Genomic DNA, 27,724 nt, shown 5'->3' with positions numbered 1-27,724 from the left:
ATGAAGTAGGTGTATTGGGCACTCTAAATTGGCCATAGGTGTGTGTGCAAGTGTATGGTATGGAAGAACAATCACAGCAGGGCTAGACACCCCATAGTGTAAACCTTTGACTTTAGTGACACCCCCAAACCCATATGCAAAAATTGGAAAAAGGGGTTGTGAGTGGGCAGATGGATGGATTAATACAAGCAGCCATGAGCAAATATGTTAACTTATGCAAGCAGTTCCAGGGAAGAGCATATGGCTAATCAGCATATGCCTCTCCCCAGAATGACTCATTAGCATTTAGCTTGGCCACAGAGACAACCCACTATTGGGTTACATGTCTTTGTGCTAAAGCATGGTAGGGCTCTATCTCTAAATTCCAAATGGTCACTGCAAGGTGTGTGTTTCCTAAACCAGATTAGTTTAACAAATCTAACAAATGAAAATCAATTACACATAAAAGATATTAACGAGAGAAGATACTATTAGACCTCTTTCTCTTTTTAACAGAGAAAAACTTGTAAATATTTCAGAGATGCATTTTCTTTTTCTTTTCCAAAATAATCCCATGAAGTAGTACTCTGTGAGATAGTGCTGTATGCATCTGACATTTTTTTTTCTATAGGTGCTTTACCTCTCTCACCTGACAATCATAACAAGGATTTAATTTGTCTGGATGACAGCAATGAAGACAGGAGTACTTGGCTGAAAAAAACACAAAGTAACTGGAATTGTTTTTACTGTGAGAGCAAAGCCTCCCTACCCTTCCATGAGTTGATATATCCCCAATTCCCCTGAGCCTCCTTACTTAATATCATCCTTTTAAACTTGTGGCTACTTTGGGGAATTGTAAAAATTACCTTTAAAAGTTCAGCTTTTGTTGTGATTTTCAACCATCTTGAACTTTCATCCTAGCTGCTCATCACAGTAACATATTTTCTAGTAATAATTATTTTGCTTCTATCTATGCTGTATTATTTATGATAAATAAATCCATTTATAAATGCCAAAGATGTTGGCAAACATCTGACGGATGCGCCTGACTAGTAAAAATGAATACAGACACCGTCAAAGGTATTATCTGGAAGCACAACTAAGCCCGTAATTCTAAGCTATTTTAGTGCAACTTCACTGCTGTAAATGTAAAAACGGGTTTATTATCATTTACCACATAAAATAACATTAGTGACTATCAGTACCAAATACACATTGCATTTATCTTGCAGCGGTTGGTAAAATAAGCCATAGTAAAACTTGGTGCACATTTGATTTAGATATATTATTTAATTGCCCTGTATAAAACTAGTTAGAAAATAAAGAAATGCCAGTGAAATGTGTACTGAAAAAAAAGTTACTTGAGTGAAAACAGATTGGCTCAGGAATTGTAAATTACACAATCACTTTTGAAGAAAAATGTCATGAACGATTATTAAATTGTAATTCTAAATGTAGACTTCCACATATCTAACTGCAATAATTAATACAATATCTGAAATATATGGAAAATAAAATTCATGAAACTCAGTTGAGACTCTAGCTTATCTATCTGCTATCTAAATGTATAAAATTTAATTATATCTGCTTCTTCGGTATAACTTTCATACTTACTGATACATTTCAAATTTGATGCTGACCACTTTGCATGTCCGTTACTTGTTACACACTTTATGAGGTTGGATGTCCCAGCTTTCCTTTTAAAACCACTCTGACATTTGTAGCGTAGCCTGTCACCAATTTTGTATGACTGACTGCCAAACTGCTCTGTATGAATTACTTGGTCTGGAGTGTGACATTCTCCTGAAAAGATAATCAAAGTAATGCTTAAATCAAATTGTGATTGAGGATAAAAACATTATGAATAAATATGCATAAATGATGAGTGTGTAAATGCAAGTACTAAAGTATTTTATGACAGAATGCTGTTGAGCTAATATGACTCTTTTCAGGATGTGCTCTGGTGAAATATTATAAGAAATAACATGGCAACAGAAAGCATGCTAAAAAATAAGAATAAATAAATACAAATGGGGTATTCGCAAACAAACTGCACACTGCATTAGATGAAACAGCACAGAAAGTAACAACACACAGGGAGAAGATGATTCAGAAACATGTAGTACAATTCACTAACCTAAAAATGGTCACATTCAAATAATCATAGTAATTATAGCAGAATGTTTGAGGTAAGCTGGGAAAAAAGCAAAATTTAAGTTGCCAGACTGAAAAGTGCTCCACACATCCTGCATAAGCACATCAGAACAAAACATCTCCAACAAAAAGAAAGAAAATGTAGGATACTTAAATGCAAAGTCTGCATTTGCTGTTTTCTAAAGTTTTGTGTACTGTTTTTGAAGCAGTTCTTTAAAACAAATTGTTTAATGCCACTGTTTTGCACTGCATTTGACTTCTTTTGTAAAATCATATATTCTGCATCTCACCTCCCATCCTGTTATCATAATCAGCATCCTAAAAAAAAAGTTTCACAGCAAATGCGCATACAGCCCAGCAGAAAGATCCTGGTAAAACACGTGAATGGGTACAAAGGTATTTGCAAGCCTCCCGTTATCAGAAGCCATGTGATAATATTAGTTTGCATCCTTTCAACATATCCAAACTAACCAATAACGAGCTGGAATAATTGTGAAGGAAATAATTAAACTGAGATGGAAGGATGTGGGCTTCTAGGCTCCCAGTAGAATGATTTTCTAGATGGTCTGAGGTAAACTTTTGATATTATTTTCCAACCATCTGATCTAGTAATTGTCTGAACAAAAATACTATCAAAAGCAAGCAAATATTTTTAGTCAGTTTTTTCCTTCATTCATACCTTATTTCTAACCCAGTTCCATGGTTCAAAATAACTTTTACCCTGACAGCAACACAGCTCTATTACTGCTATAACTGTTCGGCAAGAACTGCCATGTTTTTTTCATGCAATGCCAAAAAGAAACAACTCAAGCTTTGTACTATACTACCAACTGTTATCTAAGTTTATATAAGCTCTGATACATACTGATAAGTTTTATATTGTCTATGTGTTCTACTTTTATAATTTTTTTTTTAATGTTTGCATATTTCCCATTTAATTTTTTTTTTGTCAAGTGTCTATATTTTTATTTGACTGTATTAATTGTGGAACTTTTCTCCCCAGGCCTCCACTGAAAATGGGTTCCTGGCCCAGTGGACTTTCCCGGTCAACAAATGTCAATAAATACAATAAATATCATTTCACCGCACACTAACTGGCAAATACTGAAATGTAATTAACTATGAAGGAAACAACTCACTTAAGTTGGGAATCTAGAATTCTAGATGCTCTGATGTGTATTTCAGCCTTTTAGAAGGCATTAACATATTTCAACTTGTTGCTGTTCGATGTGTACATACAGCATGCCTTCACCAAAAGAAAGATAAGCTATAGCCACCTTCTATAAATGCCTCTGAGGTTAAATTGCGAGGAAAGTTAAAGAAATAATGTCCACACTAACCCTGCCTTCACAAAAAAATGGTGACCTATGTAGAACTCTGAAGTTTAATTGTGGGAAATAATTAAGAACTAAGGTATACACTGAGCCAAGCTTCATTAAAGCAATAGTTTCCGGGGCAGAGGTCTGAGGTTTAGTTATGAGAAAAATAAAGAAATAATGACAACACATTTCTCAGCTCCCAGAAAAGCTATAGCAACTTTCTATGCATGTGTCTGAGCAGGACCAGTTTTAGGATATGTGGAATCCAGGGCAGTGGCACCTCCTAAGCCTGGGTTAAATCCACTTACATTACCAGAGCGTGGAAGTTCCCAGGCTCCCAGAATTTCTTATGGTCTCAGTGTTCTGTGATATATTTTATGCTGCACTTTTGAAAGCTAATGTCTTGTTAACTTGTTCTTTTTTTACTGTTACCCGGAAGAGTTATGAGTAAGCCCATCAAAGAAAATAAAAATTTGGTGATATTAATATTATTTTTTTCACAACCACACATACATGCACACAGACACATACAAACAAATACAAACACCAACACACACACACACACACACACACACACACACACACACACACACACACACACACACACACACACACACACACATGCGCGCACACACGCTGCATGCTTACCTACAGGTGAATTATAGGCGTGTCAGTTCTCCTTTGGCATGTCATTGTGATGTTGGAGGAAACCAGAGCACTTGAATAAACCCACACTGAGGACATGGTGGGAAACAAATACCATAATGGTTAAGGTTCTCACATGTGGTAACTGGCTAGGCTTCAAATGGCCCAAAAGGGCAGTTAGCCTAGTTCTAATCTATGAATCTATGAACCTATGCACACACCACACAGAAGGAGCCATAGTCAAGAACGGCTACTTACACTGCCGCTGTGCCAAAGATTGGTTGATTTGACACACACTGCTTATTATGTTCAGTGCTTATGTTTGACTGTGATGGAATGTAAAATAAACTATGGCCATCATGTTACTCTTAAATCCAATTTCAAAGTCCCCCACCCCCAAACACACAAACATTTGTCATAGTAACGATAGATTTTGATGGACTTCATCAAATATAACAACATTTCAAGACATTGCTCCAGTTAAGCCAGATCAGTGACTATTTAACAGTGCTCAATGTACAATAGAGAGAAGTCCCTTTTATACATACACCACCTAAATACTGTGTCTGGAAGCCTAGACTGAATATTTGTGATGCCATTTGACTTGCTGATGTGCAGCAAATCCATCAGTAATGAGTCGGAGGATGCTTCATATGCCAGACATAAGTCACCTCTTAGAGGTCTGTAGGATACTGAGTACAGTGACAGGGCTTTGAGTCAGTCCATGTAAGACATGTTGTTCAGGCTTTGTATCCTTTTAGTACAGTATCACTGCAGGTGTTCCAATTGTTGCATGTTTCTGGACAGATAAATGACAAAGGGGGCATTATATTTAATGACTGGCGTAATGATGGATGAATAAAGGGGGACAATGACATCCCTAGATCTAGACACAATCCCTTTGTTTATAAGCCATGCAATATAGAAGGACCTTCTTATAATAATGGACATGTTCTGGCCAAAAGTTAGGTCACCACATAAGTTCCCAAATCCCAAAAAACTGGTCAGCTCTTAGGGGCATATTGTCAATGAGGTAGTTCCCCTGGGATAGATAACTTCTCAAAAGATACAATAATCTGTTTTTTGGCATATTTATTTGGGACAAATCTTCCTGCTGGATGGCTAAATCATTTGGGGATTTATTGCTCCTACCTGCAATCATCTGCAAATTTAGTCAGCCAGAGCCCTTTGGTATTGGCTTTTACTTCAGAAAAGTAGATGCCAAACAGGAGAGGTCCCAGCACAGAACCCTGGGGGGACTCCACTGGTAACTGGTCTTGTTGTGAAGGTAACATCCCCATTTCTTGCATCCTATCTGTGAGCCAGTTGGCAAACCAGAGGGTGACTTAGTGGTTTATTTCCAGTTTATCTGGCTTTTCTATTATGCCTGATTGGACAACTGTGTCAAAAGCATTGGCCAAGTTGAGGTATGCAGTGTGTACCATTCTGCCTTCATCCATTTCTTTAGTGACCTTTAAAAAAAATCCACCAGGTTGAGTTAGCATTACCTGCCTTTGAGGAATCCAAACTGAGATGGGTCCAGTGTTTGGAAGTGCCCTATGTCCTTACTGATTAGTTCCATGACAGATCTTTCCATGACTTTGCATATGAGACTGGCCAGTCTTATGTGTCTGTAATGGCCTGGGTCCATGGAAGGTCGTTCCTTATGTAGGGTAGTGACTGTAGCTATTCTCCATTTAATGAGTACAAAACCTATATGGAGGCTGAGATTAAACAGTGTTGTTGGTGTGTGGCTAACTCATGCTTCATGCTATTTAAGATGCATCCAGGGATTTTGTCAGGAACAACCAATGCAATAATTTTAGGTTTTTATAGCACTTTTAGAACTTGGTCTTGTGTGAATGCAGGAGGTGAGCCAGTTTCAGCTATATCCTGAGGGACAGATGGAGGGGAGATAAAAACTGGGGAAAAATACAGGGTGTTTGTGCTCCAACAGAGGCATCAGTTCTCACAGCTTAAAAATCATTTTTTTTTTAAAGAGTGGCATGTTTTGAACTGCGACAATGCAGAATGTAAGGTGCCTATACAGTAATTTTCACAAGTTCTGCTAGCGCAGTGACACAATCCATGATTAATAGTAACTGAATAGTGAGAGGCACCAGCAGTGAGTCCTCTCTACAGTATTTCTGTTGGAAAAGTCACACTTATTGCACATAGAATGTTCTGCTAATTGTTAGTAAAACTGTGGGCCAGATTTGGAAAGACTTGCTCTCAGTGTAAAATGATTTACTTCAGTGTAAGACATCTTTACAAACAGGCTTACACTGAGGGCTAGATTCCAAAAGACCTGCTTTCAGTGTAAATGGTCAGTTATACTGAGAGGAAGTCTTATGGAATCAGGCTCTGTGATTGTTTCATAGTAAACAAAGTGTAATCTGTTTTACTTACACACAAATTTCTAACTTTGAAAAAGACAAATTTGAATAAAGCACTTGAGAGCCACACTCTCAATTTATATATGAATTTCCATTCCAGCTAGTTAGTAACTCATTTTGTTTCTCTAAGAGTCTCCATATTAAGTATGTAATGTGGGCTGCTACTGGAAGACACAACAATAAATGCATATGAAGAGTCAATTGCTTACCTAAGCATCAGACTGACAGGCAGTCATATCACTTACAGTATCTGAAAGGACAATATTGCATAACACTATGTTTTCATAGCAACAGTAACAAAGATAAATGAACACAGTCAAACAGAATTCAAAATATCTGATGCATGAGCTGCTAGTGCTTCTTTTAAATTAATTCACAGATCCTCTTAAGTAGCATATCAGAATTTCCAGTTGTATGGGCATTACAAAAGTTGTTCTCATTATTTCAGAGTTAAAGTACACCATCTGATGCAGAACCTTAAAATGCCTTCTTTTAAAAAAATGCTTTTAACAAGTGAAATATCTACAGAAATAAAATATTTACAGAAGCAAAATAAACCATAACGCAAACAGCTATTTACAGAGGTGTCTACTATATGTCTTGTATTATAAATAAGCTTGATATATAAAAAAAAATCCATGTTGCTAACCAGATTATGGCTGTTTATTTAACAGTTCTTTGAGTTTCATTCAGATGTTGTACAAAATGTTAATTCTAGTTCTTCTTGTCTTGATTGTTAAATCTTCATAATGGCAGACATCGATTGTAATATCTATGAATTCCTTCAGCATTAGAGTTTGTTAATTTCTCCAATTCTTTGTGATTATTTTCCTCGCAATAGATAGGATACTCCAAAGAATTCATTTTCTTGACACAATCACGTATTGGTGTGTTTATAAAGATTAATGATTTGGTTAGGTTGAAATTGTTATTAAATAAAGCCTGCAAAAATATTAATACTATCCCAATATTTAATAATTTCACAATCAAAAAACATATGTTGATAGTCTGCTTTGACATTTGTCTTACTTCTCCAACAAACTACCTTTTTCTTATACATTAATTCTATTCTACGTGGTGTTATGAAAATTTTATGCATAAAATTTCCATGAAACCAGTCTCCACTTTATAGAAGATGTAGTATGCATTGATGATGCCAACATATGTTTTATATCTTATTTACGTGGATAATAATTGTTTACAATTTGGAAATACTCCCAATAGCTTTCTTTAAAATATTTTGTTTCATTTTAATAATCTTATACATTTTAGACAAAAGTCCCTTTTCTAATATTGTCTGATGTATTAATAAAATGAAGGATTCAATACATTTTGGTATAACATTTTTTATTGAAGATTGCTTTTAAATAATTTTATTTTCTGTTTAGTATCTACATTTCTGTATATCTAACCACATATCATTGTCTAAATTATATGTAGTAATGATATGGTCTACTGATCTCATTTTTTCTTTTTCCATAAACTGATACTAATATATCAAATTATTTTCCTTATACTTATTCATTTTATATAAGTTGAAAGTATATCCTATAGTAGATAATAAAAAAGCCATGCCTTTTATCCTGGGTTCTTATAAATACATTTTTTTAAAGTAATTAAAATTAGGGAGATACAAGAAAAGTTAATCATGGTGTTTCTATTTTCTAGTATACAATCTTTTAAAATCCAAAGGAATTTATTATTTATTATTATACTTTGCTGTGTGTATAGTATCTGATTTTGTTCCCTACACATGCTTTCTTGTATATCTTTCACTTTACCATTATAGCTTTTATTTAACCATAAGGAGACTGTTTTTATAATTGATGATAAAGAGTATTGTTCTATATCAGGCATACCTACTCCAACTAAGGACCACTCTCTCACATGGTGCATCAATCTTAGTCTATACTTATTAGGATACCAAAAAATTTAAGAATTAAGGAATTACATTCTTTTATATTTTTAGAAGGAGGTAATGAAAGGGATTGTATTATATATATAAATATTTTGGTAAAATAATAATTTTTATTAAAGCAAGTCTTTCCTCCATGGTAAAAGGAAGCATATTTATTTTTATTTTATTTTATTTATTTATTTTATTTTACATTTGTTGACCGGGCTAGTCTAGCTGGATATATGTCCATTTTCAGTAGAGGCCTGGGGAGAAAAGCTCCACAAGTTGTGACAAGTTTAATCAGAAAATGGCAATACAAGATTAGATTACAAACATAAGTAGTTATTACAGGCTTTACAGATAATATGAATAGAAAAAAGAAAGGTTTTTTTTTTTTTTTTTTTTACTATAATCATATGAAAACATATATTTACAAAGTTTTCTGTACAGTGAAAGTTAACAAGGGAAAGGTAAAGGAAAAAAAGTAAGGTTAGTCTGGGTTAGTGCAGGAGCAAAGCCAGTGTTTATTGAGATACATTTTCAGTTGTCTTTTGAGAAATGGGAAAGAGGTCAAAGATGGGATATCAGAGGGTAGTTTGTTCCATATTTTTCCAACAGAGTTGGAGAATAGACAGTCACCTGCATAGTTATTGGGTTTGGTAATATTAATCTGTAGTTTGTTTGAAGAACGTAGTTGCCTCAGGTTATTATATGGTGAAATAAGGCTACAGAGTATTGGTGTATTGGCTGGATGGTATAGTATCTTGTAAGCTATTAAGAGCTGTTGAAGTACAAGCAGGTTAGGAAGTTCAAGCCAGCCTAGTTCTCTTAGGTTCAAGCAGTGATGAGTACGAAAAGGAGATCCTACTGCGAATCGAGCAATGTTATAATAGGATGTTGCTAGTTTTTTTTAGGTTGTTTTTTGAGAGATTAGTGTAAATGGGGGAAGCATAGAGAAGAGTAGAGATTAGGTGAGATTTAGCTATGGTGGACCTTGCTGCAGGTGTAAGGAAAGGTTTGATTCTGTAAAGGGATCCTATTTTTTTATTAACTAATTTTATTGTGTTGTTGATGTGAGAGTCAAAGTTGAGATTATTATCAATAGTTATTCCTAATAATTTTGTGGAAAGGTCAGGAGAAATGAGAGTACCGTCAGAGGAAGTAAGAGTAAAGTATAGTGGAGTAGACTTACGGGTAGGTGAAAAAAGTAGCACTTTGGTTTTCTTGGGGTTAAGTAGTAGACAGCAGTGAGAGAACCATTGTTCTACAGTGTTAAAAGCTTTTTGGGTAAGAGACTGGAGTTCAGTTTGAGAGGTAGCAGTGCAGATTATAGTAGAGTCATCTGCATATTGTATGCAGGTAGTATATGGGATAGCAAATTGTAGGTCGTTAATAAAGATAGAAAATAGAAGAAGGCCTAGGATAGAGCCTTGAGGTACACCTAAAGAAATAGGTAGAAGATTTGAAAGTGAATTTTTCCAGAGTACTGCCTGCTGACGGTTTTCTAGGTAAGATGTAAACCAAGTTAAGGAAGGAGGGTCAAGAGCAAGAGATTTAAGTAAGTGCAGAAGTTGTTTATGATTAACCATGTCGAAAGCTTTGGAAAGGTCAATGAAGACTGAAGATGATAGAGAGTTATTGTTACGGTTAGTGTTGATGGAGTTAGTAAAGGAGAGTAAAGCAGTAGTGGTACTGTGGGAAGGTCTGAATCCATGCTGACAGTTAGCAAGTAGGCTGTTGTTGAGAAGGTGGTTAAGTAGTTGTTTATGGATACATTTTTCCATGATTTTAGCTATTGGTGATAGAAGTGCTATTGGTCGAAAATTAGAGAAGTCATTGGAGTTTCCCCCTTTATGTAGTGGGATGATATGGGATATCTTCCAGCTAGAGGGGAAGATTCCTTCAGTTATAGATCTATTAATCAGGATGGAAATAGGGTAGGCTAAGGCTTTGGCTCCTATTTGCAGGAATTCTGCAGGTAGTTTGTCTGCAGAGGGAGTGGTAGTTTTTAACTTTTGGAGCAGTGGTGAGATAAAGGAAGTAGGAACAGGTTGTAAGTGGAGGGTGGGAGGTGGATTTGATGTAGGTAGAAGCAGGTTAGAGGTATCAGAAGATAGATGACTAGCAAGAGTTTGGATAGTATTAGTGAAGAATGAGTTAAAGTCATTCGCTATTTGTGTAGGATTCTCTGGGTTAGAGTCTTGAGGGTTAGGTGTAATAGAATGGCCTGGAGATAGAAGATTATTAATACTGGCCCAGAATTTTTTAGGTTCATTATTGGTGGTTTGTTGTAACAGACGGTAATAATTATTTTTGTCTGTCAGGATGGCTCTTTTTGTGCTATTTCTAAGCTCTCTAAAGATTTGTCGGTCAGTTAGATTTTTAGTAATACGCCATTTAGCCCAGGATTTGTTCCTGACAATAATTTTATGCCTAGTATTGTTAGTTAGCCAGGGTGCTGCTTTTGTTTTGGTTCTGATGGTACGACTTGGGGCATGTTTGTCCAGAATGGATAAGAATGTGGAATTGAAGTATTCTACTGCATCATTAAGGGGGAGGTATTTTAGTGGGGACCAATTATATTGTTTTAGTTCAGCTTGATAATGTTCAGAGTTAAAATGCTTTTTTGATCGTAGTGATCTATAAGTGGCGGGTAAAGTTAGGTTGGTTTTATGTCTAATGATATAAGTTAATGAATGGTCACTTAGATCATCTTTATTACATTTATGAATGAGACTGTTGACAGTAACTAGACTATTATGATACTTTATTTATATTGTATTTTTAATATTACCTGTTAGAATTATTGTTATATATGTATTTTTTTATCTCTCACTACATATTTAGAAAATATTTCTTCTTTATCATTAACATTAGTGTTTATAAGTAAAGTTTGTTTTATTTTCATTGAAGATAAGACCAGATTTTTTCTGAAAGGATTCTATTGCATTAAATACAGCATTAAGCAAATTTTTATTGTCATTTACAATTAGAATATCATCTGCAAAAATTAATATCTTAGAATTTAATTTACTATCTAGCTGTACACCTTTAATATCAATTATCGATCTTAAGTAATTTGCAAATTGTTCTATAATTAATACAAATAATAGTGGTGATAAAGGGCAACCCTGCTTTGTTCCTTTTGCAATCAGAATTGACTCTGAAATAGTAGTTCCAATTTGTATGTAAAGTCAAAGTGTTTTCATATAGTGAATTAACAAGTTGTAAGAAACAGCTGGAAAAGTTATGTTCTTCTAAAACCAATAACAAATATTTCCAATTAACTGAATCAACAGCACTGTTTATGTCTAAACTTAGTAAGGTCAAACCATCTTTGAGTTTATTTGTAAAATCTATAATAGTTAATATTCTTTTAATATTATTAGTACTCATATTTATTATAAATCTAGTTTGATCACTGTTGATTAGAAATGGTAATAACTGTTGTAGTCTTGCAGCATGTATAGCCATGCATATTTTATAATCAATATTTAGAAGTGAAACTGGCCTATAAGAGGAACATATAGTAGGACTTTTATCAGCCTTTAAGATTAGTGAAATAAGTGTACATTTCCAAGATGGAGGAACTTTTGTTGCACCCTTAACTATTAGAAATACTTTATGTCAAATGTGTAAAGCTTCTTTATGTAATAGCTTATAAAGTTATGGTATTATACCATCATTACCTGATTCTTTATTAAGTTTTAATTTGTTAATTTGACTCGTTCAGACATTAATAGAGATGTATCTATTAATTTCTTTTGATCATTAGTTAGCCTGTATTTAGTATATTTTTAACAAAGGTTTTAAAGATGTCTTGTGAATCTCTTGCTGGATTATGTTGATTAATTTTATTAAGGTGAGCTCTAAATATTTTTAAAAAGTCGTCTATTTCAGGCACCTTTCTTTTACTTTCAGGAGAATACAATTCTTTAATATGGTTAGATTTAACAAGCATTTTTGTTCTAGAGGCTAATTTATGCATGGATTTTGGATTTATTGAATAGTTAATTAATGTAAACTTTTCTAAATTTGTCACAGTTTTATGATTTAAAATTTCTAGGCATTTTTTCTTTAAATCATTTATTTCTTTTATCACATCATCTAGTCCTTTTTTGATCTATTTGTTTTAAATTATCATTTTTTTATGTAAATCTATCAAAACTTTATCCCATTGATTTTTCTTAACAGCATACCAAATTCTTTATTTTACAATTTAAATAAGCTCTTAGAGAGCTCGATTATATCTTTTGTGTAGTTAATGTCAATAAAAGTTTTAATTTCTTTATCAAAAATCCTTCAAAATCTTTTAAGTTAATTATATAAGCTGGAATCTTTTTAATGAAAATATTGTTGTTAGTGTTTAATACAAGTTCAAATGTCATGGTATTATGGTCAGATAATGGACATGAAATAACTTTTATGTTACTTAATCTAGATACTAGGTTATTAGAGATGTATATTCTATCTAATCTTGACTGTGTTCCATATCTATAAGAAAAATGAGTATAGAAAAGTGAATTTGGATCTGCAAGATCATTAATACCATTGATATGAAATAAATATATAAACTTTTTTAATGCCTTAGCCAAAGCTGATAGCCTTTATACTCTTGTAGCATTAGAATCTTCACTGGACAATATGCAATTAAAGTCTCCTGCCAAATTTACACTACCTTTCGAAAGTTGCATTATCTGTTCTAATTGATGTTTAACTGTTTTAACACTGATACCAGGAATCTAATAAACATTAATAAAAGTATATTAATTCCTATTAATTTCTATTGTTACTGAGCAAAACATACCTTTATCAACATTATATGTATTTAGTATGTTGAATATGGATAAAAAGTTTTCCCCACAAAATAGCTACTCCTCTCTTTTTTGTGATTATACTGGAAACTACTTAAAATTGTATAAGCTTTTCTATTAAGTCTGTTTATATCATCTTGTAATAAATGGGTTTCTAGTAAGAAAACAACCTGTGGTGTAAATAGATTTGGATATTTTATTAAATTACTTCTCTTGTAACCTTTATTTAAACCATTAATGTTAATGGATATACAGTTTAATTGTACCATGAGTTGATATTGGTATGTATGAGAACATATACCATCCCAGCTCTTAAATGTGTTATTATAAAACTACCACTCTTACATAACTTATGCTGCTTGATGTCAATTATAAATGTGTGTATAATAATGTTATTAACTACATATACGTTACCAGAATCAGTAGACACCCCAAAAAAAGTTTTATTAAAATTTAAACATGAAATTATTTTAACCTTCCTTCCCTTAATGGAGTTTAAAACTCCTAGTTTGAATACAAAACATCCAAACTAACCCACCCATCATCTTGGGAAAAAACTACAATCTTGGAGTTTCTCTGCTATTTAAAAAATATATAGTATACTATTAGATCTTCATAATATTTTAAATTATAATTCAATATAAAGTTTTTGTATGTACTTGTTTGCATAGAATATTTATTCATATCTGACTCGATATATTTGATAATGATCACTTTGTCTTTCCTACTTGTATTAGTTTTCTCTTTCTTTTCTCCTTTCTTCCCCTTCTCCTTCTTTTCCCCTCCTTCCTTTTCTTTATCCTTTCTTTTCCTTCTTCCTCTTCCCCTCTCTCTTCTTCCTCCTCTGTCTATAAAAAATAATACATTTTCTATTTAGTCTGTTCTGTAATGTATATTCATATCTCTCAACTCTGCAGAGATGGAACTTAACTTTTGATAAATGTATTAGAAAGCATTCAGTTAGATTAAATATTGATGGTTACATCATTTAGCTAAATATTCATTTCTTTACTTAACTTTATCTCAGTTTATATGACATGAGTGTGGGTGTTCTAGAGGATAATCAATAGTTTGTTATACATTTTACTTGGGCATACTAATTTATTCTTGTAGATATATCTCAAATTTATAAAGTCTACACATGCATGTAAATTACCCCAGCACAATGCAATACAGAAATATTAAGTTTGGATACATGTAGGCTCAGCTAAAGTGTACTTCAGACTTATATCTCAAATGTATCGACAGTACATTCTCGAAAAGTAGCATTTTATGTCATCATTTAGGATGAGCTAAAAGGTCAGCTGCAGTGGCTAGGTCAGCTGCAGTGGTACAGCAGTTAGCATTGTCACCTCGTAGCAAGAGGTTCTCCGGTTCAATTCTCAGCTGAAGCGCCTTCTTTGTGAAGTCTGCATGTCCTCCCTGCAGTCGAGTGAACTTTAAAAACATGCAGGTAGGTGTGTGAATGTGTGTGTGCCTTCTGTGAAGGTTGGGAACCACGTTGACAACTCAGCACCGTAAAAATCCACTGCCAATCAATAGTGGACTGATGATCCGTGATGGTGACCCCTAACTGGGAAAAGCAGAAAGATGTTTTGACTTAGGATGATCTAAAACGCTCTTGTAAAAATATATGGATAGTGTTCTTGTCACAGGTACAGATGTTATCAGAATGCAGCATTCTGTGTTTAGATAAACTGATCAGCAATGTTTCACTGATGTTTTAAGAATAATTGTGCCTACATAAGATCCAGATGTCTAGATTCTATGAAATTTTGTTCTTAAGACTGGGCCAAATTCTCAAGTCATTCATCCTTTTCGACATTTTAATTTATCACCACACTGTTCTGTTTCATGTCATATGGTGTTATCTTCAATCTTAATTTTTTTCATGAGAACCTAAACATATATATTCACATAAGGGCATTGCACACATATATATAAACTTGTAATCAATATGTACATATATTTAAAGTGCATACATGAAAACAAAATGCACTTCAAATTCAGCATTGCAAGTGTTTATGATTGATAGAAATGTACAACAAAGTATTTCCTATACATTTCAAAAACACTGCAGCATTTTCATTGAATTATTAATGTTGCATCCAGGAAAACATCAAACTTTAGCTAAATTTTGCTGCAAGTAGCACTATGTAAGGTCAGGTACCTGCTGCAATTATTAATATCACTCAAGATATCTGAGCAAAACAAGCAGTCCTGGTAATGGACCTCTCTCTTTACTTAATGATGACTCACACAGTTTACTTGGTGGCTTAGTTCTAGACTTTTTTCTGCACTGAATGTGGCACTTTCCTGTAACAGCTCTTAGAAGGAGATTCAAACAGCATGAGTGGTAAGAAAGAAGGGGTTGTACAATCAGAGATTATGTCTTCCAGCTTGGGTACAAAGATGCTAGCATGGAAGAAGGACTCATGTCTCTTATGGATGCTGGCAATGAGACATTTTTGTTACCAAGCAGATACTTCAAGAAGACAGAGTTACATAGAAAGGCTAATTCTGCATGTGACCTTCAAGTAATGCATTGTTTCTTTTCATGCCATCATCCATTGTATTAAGCCTTGCTATGCCTTCCTTAATAAGAGGTTTAACTTACCCTTTCCCCAATTTGACTTGACTGACATTTTCACTGGCCTTTTCCTAGTTTGTTAAATTACAGTTTATTTCACTGAGCAGCAACTGATGAGTGTTTTTTTTACAGATATTAAATCCATTTCAAAGAGCAAAGCCACTCAAAAGTGGACAAAATAACAGCAACACATATCTGATTTTAATGATTCCCTGCCATGAGTGTAAAAGCCATTCTTTCAAATTTTACATATGAGAGAAATCCAAAAGTTCAAATATCAATTCAAAGAACAATATTCTGTGAGAAGCAATGCCACTACACCCTCCGCTTCCCATGCAGGGGATATATCCTTTATTCATATAATCAGTTCTAATGCCACTGCACTCCAGTGAAAAACAGAATTTCTGCTGCCGTAAACTTCTTCACTCAGTGTGTATTTTTACACTCACTGAGCTGCTTAAGTATCTACTGCATTTGATGTGTATTATAATAGAAAAATCCCAAACCTTTTTTATCTGAGATAAAACCAACTACTTTTCAAAGTACCATATGCAGAATTGCTAAGAAATTTAGCCTGTGATCTCATTGGTAAATGTAGCCAATCACACTACACAAGTATTTTGTTTGGATTTGCGTTGTAATTTATATCATTAAAATTGTATTGCAGTTACTTTTCCTGATGTAAAATACATTTTTTCGGAAGCCAATTTTCTGTTTCGGCATTCTATTCTACATGCCTTTTTTATTCTTTTCTTTCACCATTCCTGCTGACCATCAAACCCCAACTGTAACTGCATCCCTTTTCATACCTTTCAGCCTTCTAGAGTAAGAAATCCGGACAAAGCTATCAACAAAAGTGGGACAAAGGCCCAGAAATAGGGACAGTTTTAGACATTGCTCCTGCAATACCTAGAAAGTTGACAGAGTAACAGGGTTTGCAGTAACATGAATTTCCTGAAGGATATGAAGTCTGAAACTCAAGGGTCTGTCACTATTTTCTAACTTCAGTCTTTAACGATTTGCCACTAATTTGCCAGAAGACCACAATTCCATGAAAAACAGACTAAAAATATGAGCAAAAATCTGTACACTCTGCGAAAACTTATACAGCCAAGAGGCATGGTGTGTATGTGTGTTTATGTTTGTGTACACGTTTCTGCATGTGGAACAGAGATTGGTGACCCTCCCCCAGCACCTCACACAACAACGATCACACACAGCCTGTAGCCTCATTTTCACACAAAGGCACTCAATACATTTCCTCCAACAGTGGCAGCCCTAAACATCAAAACAATCACAAACCAGCACAATAGCAACACCTTGCTCTACAAGGAACCACTCCACCATTCCAATTACAAAGAATTCACAAGTGAATGTCTTCATCAGAGCTCCTATGTATAATGAAAAATTACCATGACAGAACCAGGCACACAGATCCACCATTGCAAGTAGAATGGCACACCTCCAGACCAAAATTTGAGGTTTGCATTTTGTAGCATGCAGCACCAATAGTCCAGAAATTATATCACACACACAAAAGGAAACCATGTCGCAAACTGAAAAGGCTGCAACAAGGATGAAGCACATTGACAAAAATACAGTAAAACAGACAGAAAGATCATCATCCGAAGCCAAGACCCCATTGGTCCAGCATTGAATCCGAAGTGTGTGCGGAGGAACAGAGACACAATTCAGACCTCTCAGAGCTCGCGACCTCAGTGGGAAACCCACGCAAGAAAAGAATCAGAAGAAACAAGAAGCTTCACTCAATTTCAAAAAGTAAGCACTTGTGCTCATTGCATGCTGAGGCAATTAGAGCCACCAAGCTTCAAATATCTCCAAAATAAAGACAGTGCTTTAAATCAGAAAACACACCCCATACATTCATATTTGCAAGCACTACATTTTACTACCAATTCCATGATCCACAATTTCACAAAACGATCAAGTGCAGTACACATCGACCACCAGAAACAGCCAAGCAAAGGAAGAGGGAAAAAAAGGAAGCAAAGAAACAAACTGTATCCAAAACAATCCCCAGCAATGAGCCCACCAAAAGTCCACGTCCCCTGAGATTATCATACATAAAATAATAAAAAATAAGGTGCACCACTTGAGACCACCTCAAAAGCAGACAACATTCATGAAAAGATAGCCTGTACACAAACACAAGACGTCGCATGTCTCTCAAATTAACAAGGCAACATGTCTACAGTCTTTCCCCCTTCCTTCCCACTGCCACCAGTCCTGCAAAATAAATGAAAGACTTCACCAGGAGTCCAAACTATTCAACACAGAAAAGCTCAATCCCTTCCATAAGAAAAAACTGCAACATTCAACCTTATATTTAAAATAAGGAGAATATACATTAACTAAACAAGAAGAAAACAAGAGGAAGAAGGGTGCTATACATATATGTTTAGAAAACCTGCGTGTAATACCTACACCAATTCAAACTAAACAACTGTACTGCTTATTAATAAAGTAATAATTATATATTTAATTCCCAACTGATTTTATATGTATATGGTAAATGTGTATATTAATACTTTATACTGTGTGTGTGTGTGTGTGTGTGTGTGTCTGTGTGTCTGTGTCTGTTTATATATGCAGATGCACACACACACACACACACACACACACACACACGCACATGCACACGCACACGCACACACACACACACACACACACACACACACACACACACACACACACCAAAAAAAGTTAACCGCACTCATGACAGAAAAGTGGACGGGAAGCATCCTCACATTAATTACTTGTCTGACCCTTCAAAAAATACTAATAAACAAATCACTTGTCAGAAACATTAAGTAAACAAATCAGTGCAAAACTGTCATAATGTCCTCAAGTCATGTAAGGAAACTCACGTCAGCAGGAGGAAATCAAGATAAAATGGAGATCTTTTGTGCAATGACATTACTTAAGAAAAGGAAACAATATTTAAGTAATGTCATTGGTTAATAGTAGTAAGTCACATGTGAGTGTTGTTAGTACAGGTTTATTCATGGCTTGTTTTGTTTGGTTATTTCGGCTTCGCACTAATGTCTAATCACACCACTCGTGGGCAAACCTTGGATTTACCATACCTGAACATGATTCATTGCTTAATGATTTGACATACTTACAAAATTACTTGCTAAGTTGTGTAAACGGGAAGCAACATACATCAACAGGGCCTTGACTGTTTGACAACTGCTATTCTGTGCTGCCTAAGAACCATTGACCCAATCTTTGTTGTGAGTGGTAGAATAGACTGTTTCTTTTTTTTTTCTTTTTTTTTTTTTTTTGCATACTTTTTATCGTAGTCCTCTTCTGGCCATCAAACTTGTTTCCTCATGGCCACCCTACTGACCCATTCCTTCCACTTAAAGCCTATAGCTCATTCAGTCCTTGGGAGGGGGGGGGGGCTGAAGGAGCATTGGGCTAGGAATGGGGCTGTCATGCACAAGAAGGATCAGGATTTTTGCTTTAAGGTCCTATTCCTTAATGCACGTGGTGTTGAGTTGCAAAAAGCTATCACTGAGGGCATCTCACTCAGTTTTGTAAGTAGTATAAACACTCAAAACTGTCCTCATATGAAACCAGTACACTTGTGTGGTTTTTGGTCTACACTGGGGGCTATAACATAGGACTGTATACCCTAGGGATGTGTCCTACACCCTCCCCCCAAGACAAGTGTGCTAGTTAAGCCACATTTTTATTTATTTATTTATTTATTTCAGGTTGTTAACCAGGAAAGTCCATTAGGCCAAGGTAGCCCGCTTTCAATGGAGGCCCAAGGAGAAAGCTCCAGACAGAAAGACAATATACAATATACAATGTATTAGTACAGCATATGAGAACAACAGTTTAACATTCAATATACAGCAAGGCAAGACTTTACATATATTGAAATATATGAGCTGAGTCAATCACTTATAAGATATTAGCAAAAACAATAAATTTATGTTCATTTAATACACTACATGTATTTACACAAAGGAATTTTAGAGAGATGAATTGAAGCAGTGGCAGAGATTAGAGTAGAATAGACTAGGGATAGGTATCAGGAATCAGGACGGATGGGTACAGGAGCACTCACAGAGGGAGTAGAGGTGAGAGTGGAGTAGGGATTTAAAGAGTGGTAGGTTAGGGGTAGTTCTAATGTAAGGTGGAAGAGAGTTCCATAATCTGTTAAGGGAGAATGATAGTAGAAGTTGCCCTGGTGTGTGTAAAGGCTTGTAAAGTTCTAAGAGGTTCTGATTCGTGGATCTAAGTGTTCTATGTGACTGGTGAAGTTTTAGGGAAGAGGAGAGTGATGGACAGTTAGAAGGTTTGAAAATTAGCTTGTGTGCTGTAGTTAGTTGAATGAAATTTAGGTAGCTTGGGAGTTCCAACCAATTTAGAGCATATAGGGAGTTGCAATGGTGAGTAGAGGATTTGGATCCTGTGGCAAACTTTGAAATTTTGTTATAACATGAGGAAAGCTTAGATTTTAGGGATGATTGGAGGTTAGAGAGTAGTAGAGCTCCATACAAAAGGGAGGGTAGGAGGTAGGTGGTAGATAGGAGATGTCTAGAAGACAGAGAAAGGTAGCGCCTGTGTCGATAAAGCATACCAAGTTTTTGATGAGTCTTTTTAATATTGGTTTGTAGGTGGATATCAGATTTTAGCTAGTCATCGATAAGAACGCCCAGAAGTTCTGTATGGGGAACTATTTCAATAGTTGTTTTGTTTAGGGTAAGTATAGAGAAGGATGCTTTGTCAGCAGCAGTATGTCTAGAAGGGGTAAAGATCATTATTTTAGATTTGGAAGCATTTAGGGCTAGGTGATTGTCAAGCATCTAGGACTCAGTGGAAGAGAAGGCTTCTTGCGTAAGGTTTATTAGTAAAGGAAGAGTTTTGGGTGAGCAGATGATAGTGGAGTCATCTGCGTATTGCACCAGTTTAGCATTGGAGATCTTTTGGTGGAAATCATTGATGAAAATGTTAAATAGTAAAGGACCCAAAATAGAGCCTTGGGGTACACCTGTTGGGGTGTGAAGGAAAGAGGAAGTGCAGTAGTTCCATTTTACAGCTTGTTCCCTGGCTGAGAGATAACTGGAGAACCATTTGACAGATGAAGAGGAGAGATTAAGATGGGAGAGTTTAGAAAGTAGAAGCACATGACAGACAGTGTCGACATCTTTAGATAAGTCGAGGAGGAGCATGGAAACTACGTTCCCAGAGTCACGAGCAGAGTTAATGATTTTGAGGAAGGAAAGAAGGGCAGTGGTGGTGCTATGTCCTGGTATAAACCCATGTTGGGTAGGAGTTAGGAGTTGGTTGTCCAACAGGTAGGGTAACAGTTGGAGGTGAATACATTTTTCGAGTATCTTAGAGATAGGGGATAGGAGAGCAATAGGGCAAAAGTTGGAGATTGAACAGTTTGTACCTCCTTTATGGAGGGCGATAATGAAGGCTTTTTTCCAGAGGTATGGTAGATAGGACTCCTGAATGGAGCGATTGATTAGGATGCTGATTGGAAGGGCTATGCTATCAGCAGCTAGATGGAGAAATTTGGATGGAATGTCATCTGGGGCATTAGAGCAAGGTTTTAACTTTTGCAGGAGCTTTTTTATAGTGTGGGTAGGAATGGATTTGAGAGTAAAAGGGGAGGACTTAGGGTTCATGGATGTTAAGTTTTTGTTATCAGTTAAGTTGGGGGGGGGGTGTTGTTAGGGAAAGAAGAGGTGAGTTTGCCTATGGAGTCAATGAAAAAGGAGTTAAATTGCATAGCTAGGTGGAGATCTGGTGTGTCTGGGTCAGGGCAAGGGTTCTCTTTTTTTGCCTGGGGATAATATTGATGAAATACTATTCCAAAATTTTCTGGGGTTAGTTTTATGATTATTTTGAAGTTTAAGGTAGTAGGATTTGCAATCAGTGGCTATTTGTTTTTTTACTTGATTTCGCAGTTGCTTGTATTTGGCAAGAGAGTTGGGAGTTTTGCATTTTTGGTAGTATTTCCAGATTTTATCTCGGTGATGCATAAGTAGTTTTGTGTTTTTATCTAGCTAGAGGGCTGTTTTGGATCTGAGTCTTTTGGTTCTACTGGAGGCAAAGTGGTTAAGTATTTCAGTGAAAATTCTACTGAAATGTGAGACTGCGGCATCTAAAGGGAGGGACTTTAGAGGGTTCCAGTCTATCTGTTTTAAGGTATTAGAGAAAATTAGGGGGTTGAAGTTTTGCATGTTGCGGGTGGTAATGTGTCTGTGTTGAAAGAGGATGGTGGAGGGGGAATGGCATATGTAGGCAGGGAGATGGTTACTAAGGGAGTCTGCAAAAATAGCACTATCAGAAACTTGGTTTGGGTGGGAGACTAGTATCCAGTCAAGGATGCTACCTGTGGTATAATCTTTATTTGGTCTAGTAGGGGTTTTGATTAGCTGTGTGAATTGATATAGGTTGATACTTTGAAAAGGGGTAGATGAGTCAGTGGAAGACCAGTTTATGTTAACATCACCTAGGATTATAGTCTCACTATTTATGTTGGAAGTGAATCAGGCAAGAATATCATTCAGTATAGGGATATTGTTACCAGGAGGAATGTACAGGGAGGCAATGCATAAATTTTTATTGTTATTTACTTTGAGAAGTGCGAGGGTTAGCTCGGCGGTGTCAAATGAGGGTATGGGCTTAGTATAGGGTGTTATTGTTAAGGAGGAGGAGAAGAAGAGTAAAGCTACTCCTCCATCTTTCTTTTGAGGTCTGTCACTTCTTATAAGTTTATAGTTAGGGGGCATAATGTCGGTATCTTTTATGTGTGGTTTTAGCCAGATTTCTGTGATAGAGACAATATCAGGTTTGTTATGAGAGATCCAGGTATGAAAGGAAGGTATTTTATTACAAAGGCTCCTGGCATTAAGTGTGGCAAGGAGAAGAGATCTGTGGTGCAAGGGAGAGCTATGTGAATGTGGTTTAGAGGTGGAGTTGTATGTAGGCCCTGGGTTAGGATGTATGTCTCCAAAACAGAGGAGGAGGGTGATAAATTTTGAGCAGAGTATGGATAGGTATCTATTTTCTAATGGGTCATAAGTGTAGATATTGGAACCTAATGAGGCGAGTTTGGTGGGTATGGGAAGTGGTTTACTAGGGGTAAAGAAGAGCTTTCTTTGAAACAGAAAAGATTCATTATGTTTGTAGAGGTGGGGGGAGGCTTGGGTTGTAAAGGGAAAGTCTTTTTTAATGTAAATCGCAGTTGTATGAAAGGGAGGGGAGTGCTGAAACTGTGGGAGACTAGTAAGATAGAGTAAGCAGAAGAGGATTAGGCTTAGAAATATGGGTATTAGAGCATAGGCAGATTTTGATTGCATGGTGGGAGACAGAGTATGAGTTGAGTGAGAGGGATGTGTAGGAAGAGAGATGGTTAATAAGTTTGAGAGGAGAGGATTAGAATGAAATGTCTGAGGGTGTATTCACAGGGATATAGAAGGGTGGATTGGTGGGGGGAACAGACAGCTGTAGTAGTGAATGGATAAGGAGTAAGTGGGGGACAATATTTGGAGGGTTTGGCTACTGGCTATCATGATGGGGTGCGTGCACTAACCACCTAGTAGGGATAAGGTACAGTCAGTTATTCAGTAATTATCTATATGCCATGGCAGCTCCGAAAGATGTCCAAGCTGCTTACTGAACATGCCTTACATGGGTCACAGTCAGGGCTTTATGCCTCTATGTCACCGGAGGTGGGAGGAAATTTAAAACAGTAACTTATTTTACATATTTCCAAACATCACTTGATGCATTGGACAAAGAATAAACACCAGGGAGCAAATTCTTAATTGCTACTCTGTCTGTACTGTTCACCACAGAGCACAATTGTGATGTATGCAATACAAGTGCATCATATTCCTGAACAAAAGCTGTGCTATGTGCAGAAGAAAGTGATAATGACTTTAGTTTAAGTATCATGTTGTCAAACATGCCTCCTCATCACCACATCATTTTGGAGCTCTGCCATGTTGTGCTGCACTCTGTAAATTTGATGGTGCACAACTGAATGAATTCAGTCTTCAGATACTGTGTTAGTTCTGTTGCAAACAGAAAGCTGTATTGTGTGTATTACAATTAATACACACGCAACATACTATATTAACTCAGTTAAACCATACAGGAGAAGGGTGGGAGGAGTCAAATCTCATGCTACACCAATAAGAAATAGATTAAAAGGCTTATTTCAGAACACTTTGGCTTGCATGCAGTGCACGCCAAATGTTTTCAAATATTATAACATATCTTTTTTTTTTTTATTTAATACATTTTTTTTTGTTAACAAGTTATCAGCCGATCTTCTTGTCCCTTTTCATGCATGATCCAGGCTGCAAGGGTGAGGCTAAATGAAGTACATATAGACAGTTTGCCACAAATTTAGGGATAAGTGCAGTATAAATGGGCAATCTGCCACAAGGTGAAGGATAACTGCAATATGTATGGACATTTTAAACTAGCTGATTAGCTAGTGTGTTTTTGTTATAACTTGGCATATTTGCAGTTTTAAAGGCATACAGTCACCTCTCTGAAATAAATATTAGTTATCTTTATATGACCATTATATTTTGTGAAATTTTAAATAAAATATATGCATACAGTGTATTATAACAGCAATAGAAATTAAGATATTGAGATGGGAATGAGTATTTTATCTCCCCCCCCCCTTTTAGCTTTAAACATATCTTTCTACACTTCAAACAAAATACAGTTACTGTAACAGAAACTACTAATAAATTATTTAAAGGGTATATCATTACAATCGGCATTAGGAATTAAGTTACTCCTGCATTTTTTGCATCCTGAGTCTGTGCGACATTCTTCAAACATATAGCTGCATGATGAATGGTACCAGAAATTTCCATTTTTGAACTCAGACCTTGATATTGTTGCATCCCCACCCCACTTCACATTTAAAGAATGCACACTTCTTTACAAATGCCGATCCTTGTACAGCTAAAAAAAACATGGTTTACTTTTTAGCTTTAGCAGTAACAAGTTTTTCACGTGCTTATTCACATTTCCAAACAAGCTATGCCCTTATTTGCATTGCAAGAATTACTTTACACTGTTACAAACTTGTTACGTTAACTCCAAAAGTTCTTTGAGACATGGGCAGAAAAGAATTGCTCAGCTGGCTACAGACAGTCCATCCATCCATAACCTTTTTCCAACATTTTTGCACATGGGGTCAGGTCAGTGTGTCACATCAGTGGCGACCATCATATAGAGCTAATATTCACACTGCCTAGATATATGTTAGTTTGTACACACATGGTTCTGAGAAAGTTTCCATACTGCAGCAGCACACGTTGCTATTTCAGACAAGTTTTCTCTGCCTGCCATGGTGGAAACGAAATAAAATCTACAGTAAACTACGTAAAAGTTGCATTGTTAAACAGAAGGCTACTTTTTTCAAAAAAATCAATAAATAAATTATTTTTGGTGGAGGCAAAATGACAGACCACCACAACATCCAAAATGCAATCATATCCAAGGTCATTCCATCTGAAAAGATAGGAACTTAAGACAGTCAAAGTGGCCTCGACAAGATTAATGGTCAGTAAAGAACCACAGACAACTGCACATCTTGGGGATCTGAGAAAACTCCATGCTTAGAAGCAATTTCATTAGTGAGACTGTGATAAAAGCAAAAGTATCATCCTGGAATCCAGCCCTGCTAACCAAGCTGGCTTAACACTCAATAATGACTCTGATAAGATTCTTACAGGGGTAATATAACTTTTTATAATTCTGCAGACAAATTTCTTAGAATGCCACTTAGAAAGCAAGTAGCACCCTTCCACTACAGTTGTTACTTTATCTTCATATTTAAGAAAGTGAACTATTATTACACCAAAATTTCACATTCTATTTACCTCTGGTGGCAGTTGATTGTCAATGGTGTATTGGAACTTACAATACATGATGACAAAGTGCCAAACATTGCATTTGATGGCATTAAACAGAATCTGGTCACTGCTGAGCCACAAATAAAGGAAGTTTTGAAATGCCGCATTTCCTTTGTTCTTTCATGTTCATCATTACAGTCTCAACCTTTGAATCGTTGGCAAATTTGAGTATCCATATTTCATGGCTTGACTGTATAGCTCAGAGAAAAACAGCAAGGCACGCACGGTAGACAGTGGTGCTCGGTCCAAACCATGAACAAGAAGACAAAAAAGGGACCAGCACACTTCAGCAGCAAGATTCAATTCCGAATATTTGTTTATATAAAGGTTGCTAAAAAGCATCCTTTGATAAAAATACACAAACTGGTTTCGGCTGATATAGTCTTTATCAATGTGACTTCTTCAATAACACAAAACAGTTGCTTACACAAGCACATTAACATCCTGGTCCTCTACATATACCCTTATGTTAAAGTGGTATCAACCTAATGAAACTTGTTTAATGGGTACATATGCAGTGAAAAAGTGAGAACATATTCAACAAAAATGTACTTATGATACATATTTACACAACATGCACCTAAGATCCTGAAACTTTAAACTTACTTATTTATGAATATAAATTATTCATATTTATGAAACAGATGGCTAATATAATATATAGCCAAAATTTCTTATATAGTATATTTCTTACAGGACTCAAAAGCAATATTGAAATAAAGTTATGTGATGTACATGGAATATGGTTAGAAGATAGTAACATGAATATTTATGATATCCAATAGCAGTATTTAAACATGTGCGGCATGCCACCTAGGTGCCAATACCAATATTAAAATTAATTATCTGGACTATCCATCATGTATCTCATATTCATTTAGTCCTGGCTTAAAAAAAGGCCCAAGAGTAGTGATCCACTTATTCTCCATGTTGTTAAGTTTTGTATGCCAACCCATCTTGAAATTTCTATGAAACTGGATTTTGTCTATGATGATAAACCTGAATGACACTCCTGTATGATGTTGACTATGTTTGTATAAAGCATTGGTAATCCTTCTATTTCTTATGGAACTCATATGTTTGCTAATCCTGATTCTGATGGGTCTAGAGGTCTGCCCAACATAAAACGCAGAACAAGTACATTGAGCCAAATATATCACCCAATCAGAGCTGCAATTCCCGAAGATATTAATGTTAAACATCTTCGGGGTATTTTTGCTGGTGAATTCTTTGCTTTTACAAATATATTGGCATGCACTGCAATGTCCACATGGGTAACACCCCACTAAGGCATCACCAAAAAGTGTTGTTTGTAGTTTGGTGACTGGTGTAAACCTTTTATAATGTGTTAGCTGAGACTGAATGGTATGTCCCCTGCGATAAGAAAAAGCGCAGGTCTCAGGAAGAATGTCATTAAGGAATGGATTTGACTGTAGTATATCCCAATGTTTGTTGACAATTTGTCTAAACCAGGATGTGTTGTTGCCATATGTGGTGACTAATCTAATGGGCTGCCTATCTTGCGTGATGACATCCTGTGATTTATTATACTTTAGTAAATCTGATCTCCCCCTGGCTTGAATATGTTTGGCCGTATTGGTTAGATGGTTGGGATTATAACCTCTGTCCACAAATCTTGTTGTTAATTCTTGTGTTTGTGTGAAGTATTCAGCATCCGTAGAGCAAATCCCCCGAAGATGTTTAACATTAATATCTTCAGGAATTGCAGCTCTGATTGGGTGATATATTTGGCTCAATGTACTTGTTCTGCGTTTTATGTTGGGCATCATCATAGACAAAATCCAACTTCATACAAATTTCAAGATGGGTTGGCATACAAAACTTAATAACATGGAGAATAAGTGGATCACTACTCTTGGGCCTTTTTTTAAGCCAGGACTAAATGAATATGAGGTACATGATGGATAGTCCAGATAATTAATTTTAATATTGGTATTGGCACTTAGGTGGCATGCCGCACATGTTTAAATA

The 27,724-nt window shown here is 35.8% G+C and overlaps 1 protein-coding gene across 5 annotated transcripts in view; it reads right to left on the bottom strand.

Moving 5' to 3' along the window:
• Positions 1-27,724, bottom strand: part of IL15RA (interleukin 15 receptor subunit alpha) — a 733,105-nt gene that overhangs the window by 543,634 nt on the left and 161,747 nt on the right. For all 5 annotated transcript variants that reach the window (XM_044088815.1, XM_044088819.1, XM_044088817.1 and 2 more), the window contains exon 2: positions 1,594-1,782. In XM_044088815.1, the coding sequence (XP_043944750.1) occupies positions 1,594-1,782 (189 nt within the window). The remainder of the gene's footprint in view (positions 1-1,593; positions 1,783-27,724) is intronic.

Source organism: Protopterus annectens, chromosome 11.part0 (assembly GCF_019279795.1).
Source record: "Protopterus annectens isolate FY-2018-M chromosome 11.part0, PAN1.0, whole genome shotgun sequence".
NCBI classification, from domain to species: Eukaryota; Metazoa; Chordata; order Ceratodontiformes; family Protopteridae; genus Protopterus; species Protopterus annectens.
Note: the sequence above shows the minus strand (reverse complement) of the source record. Positions and strands in the feature narration are given on the sequence as shown.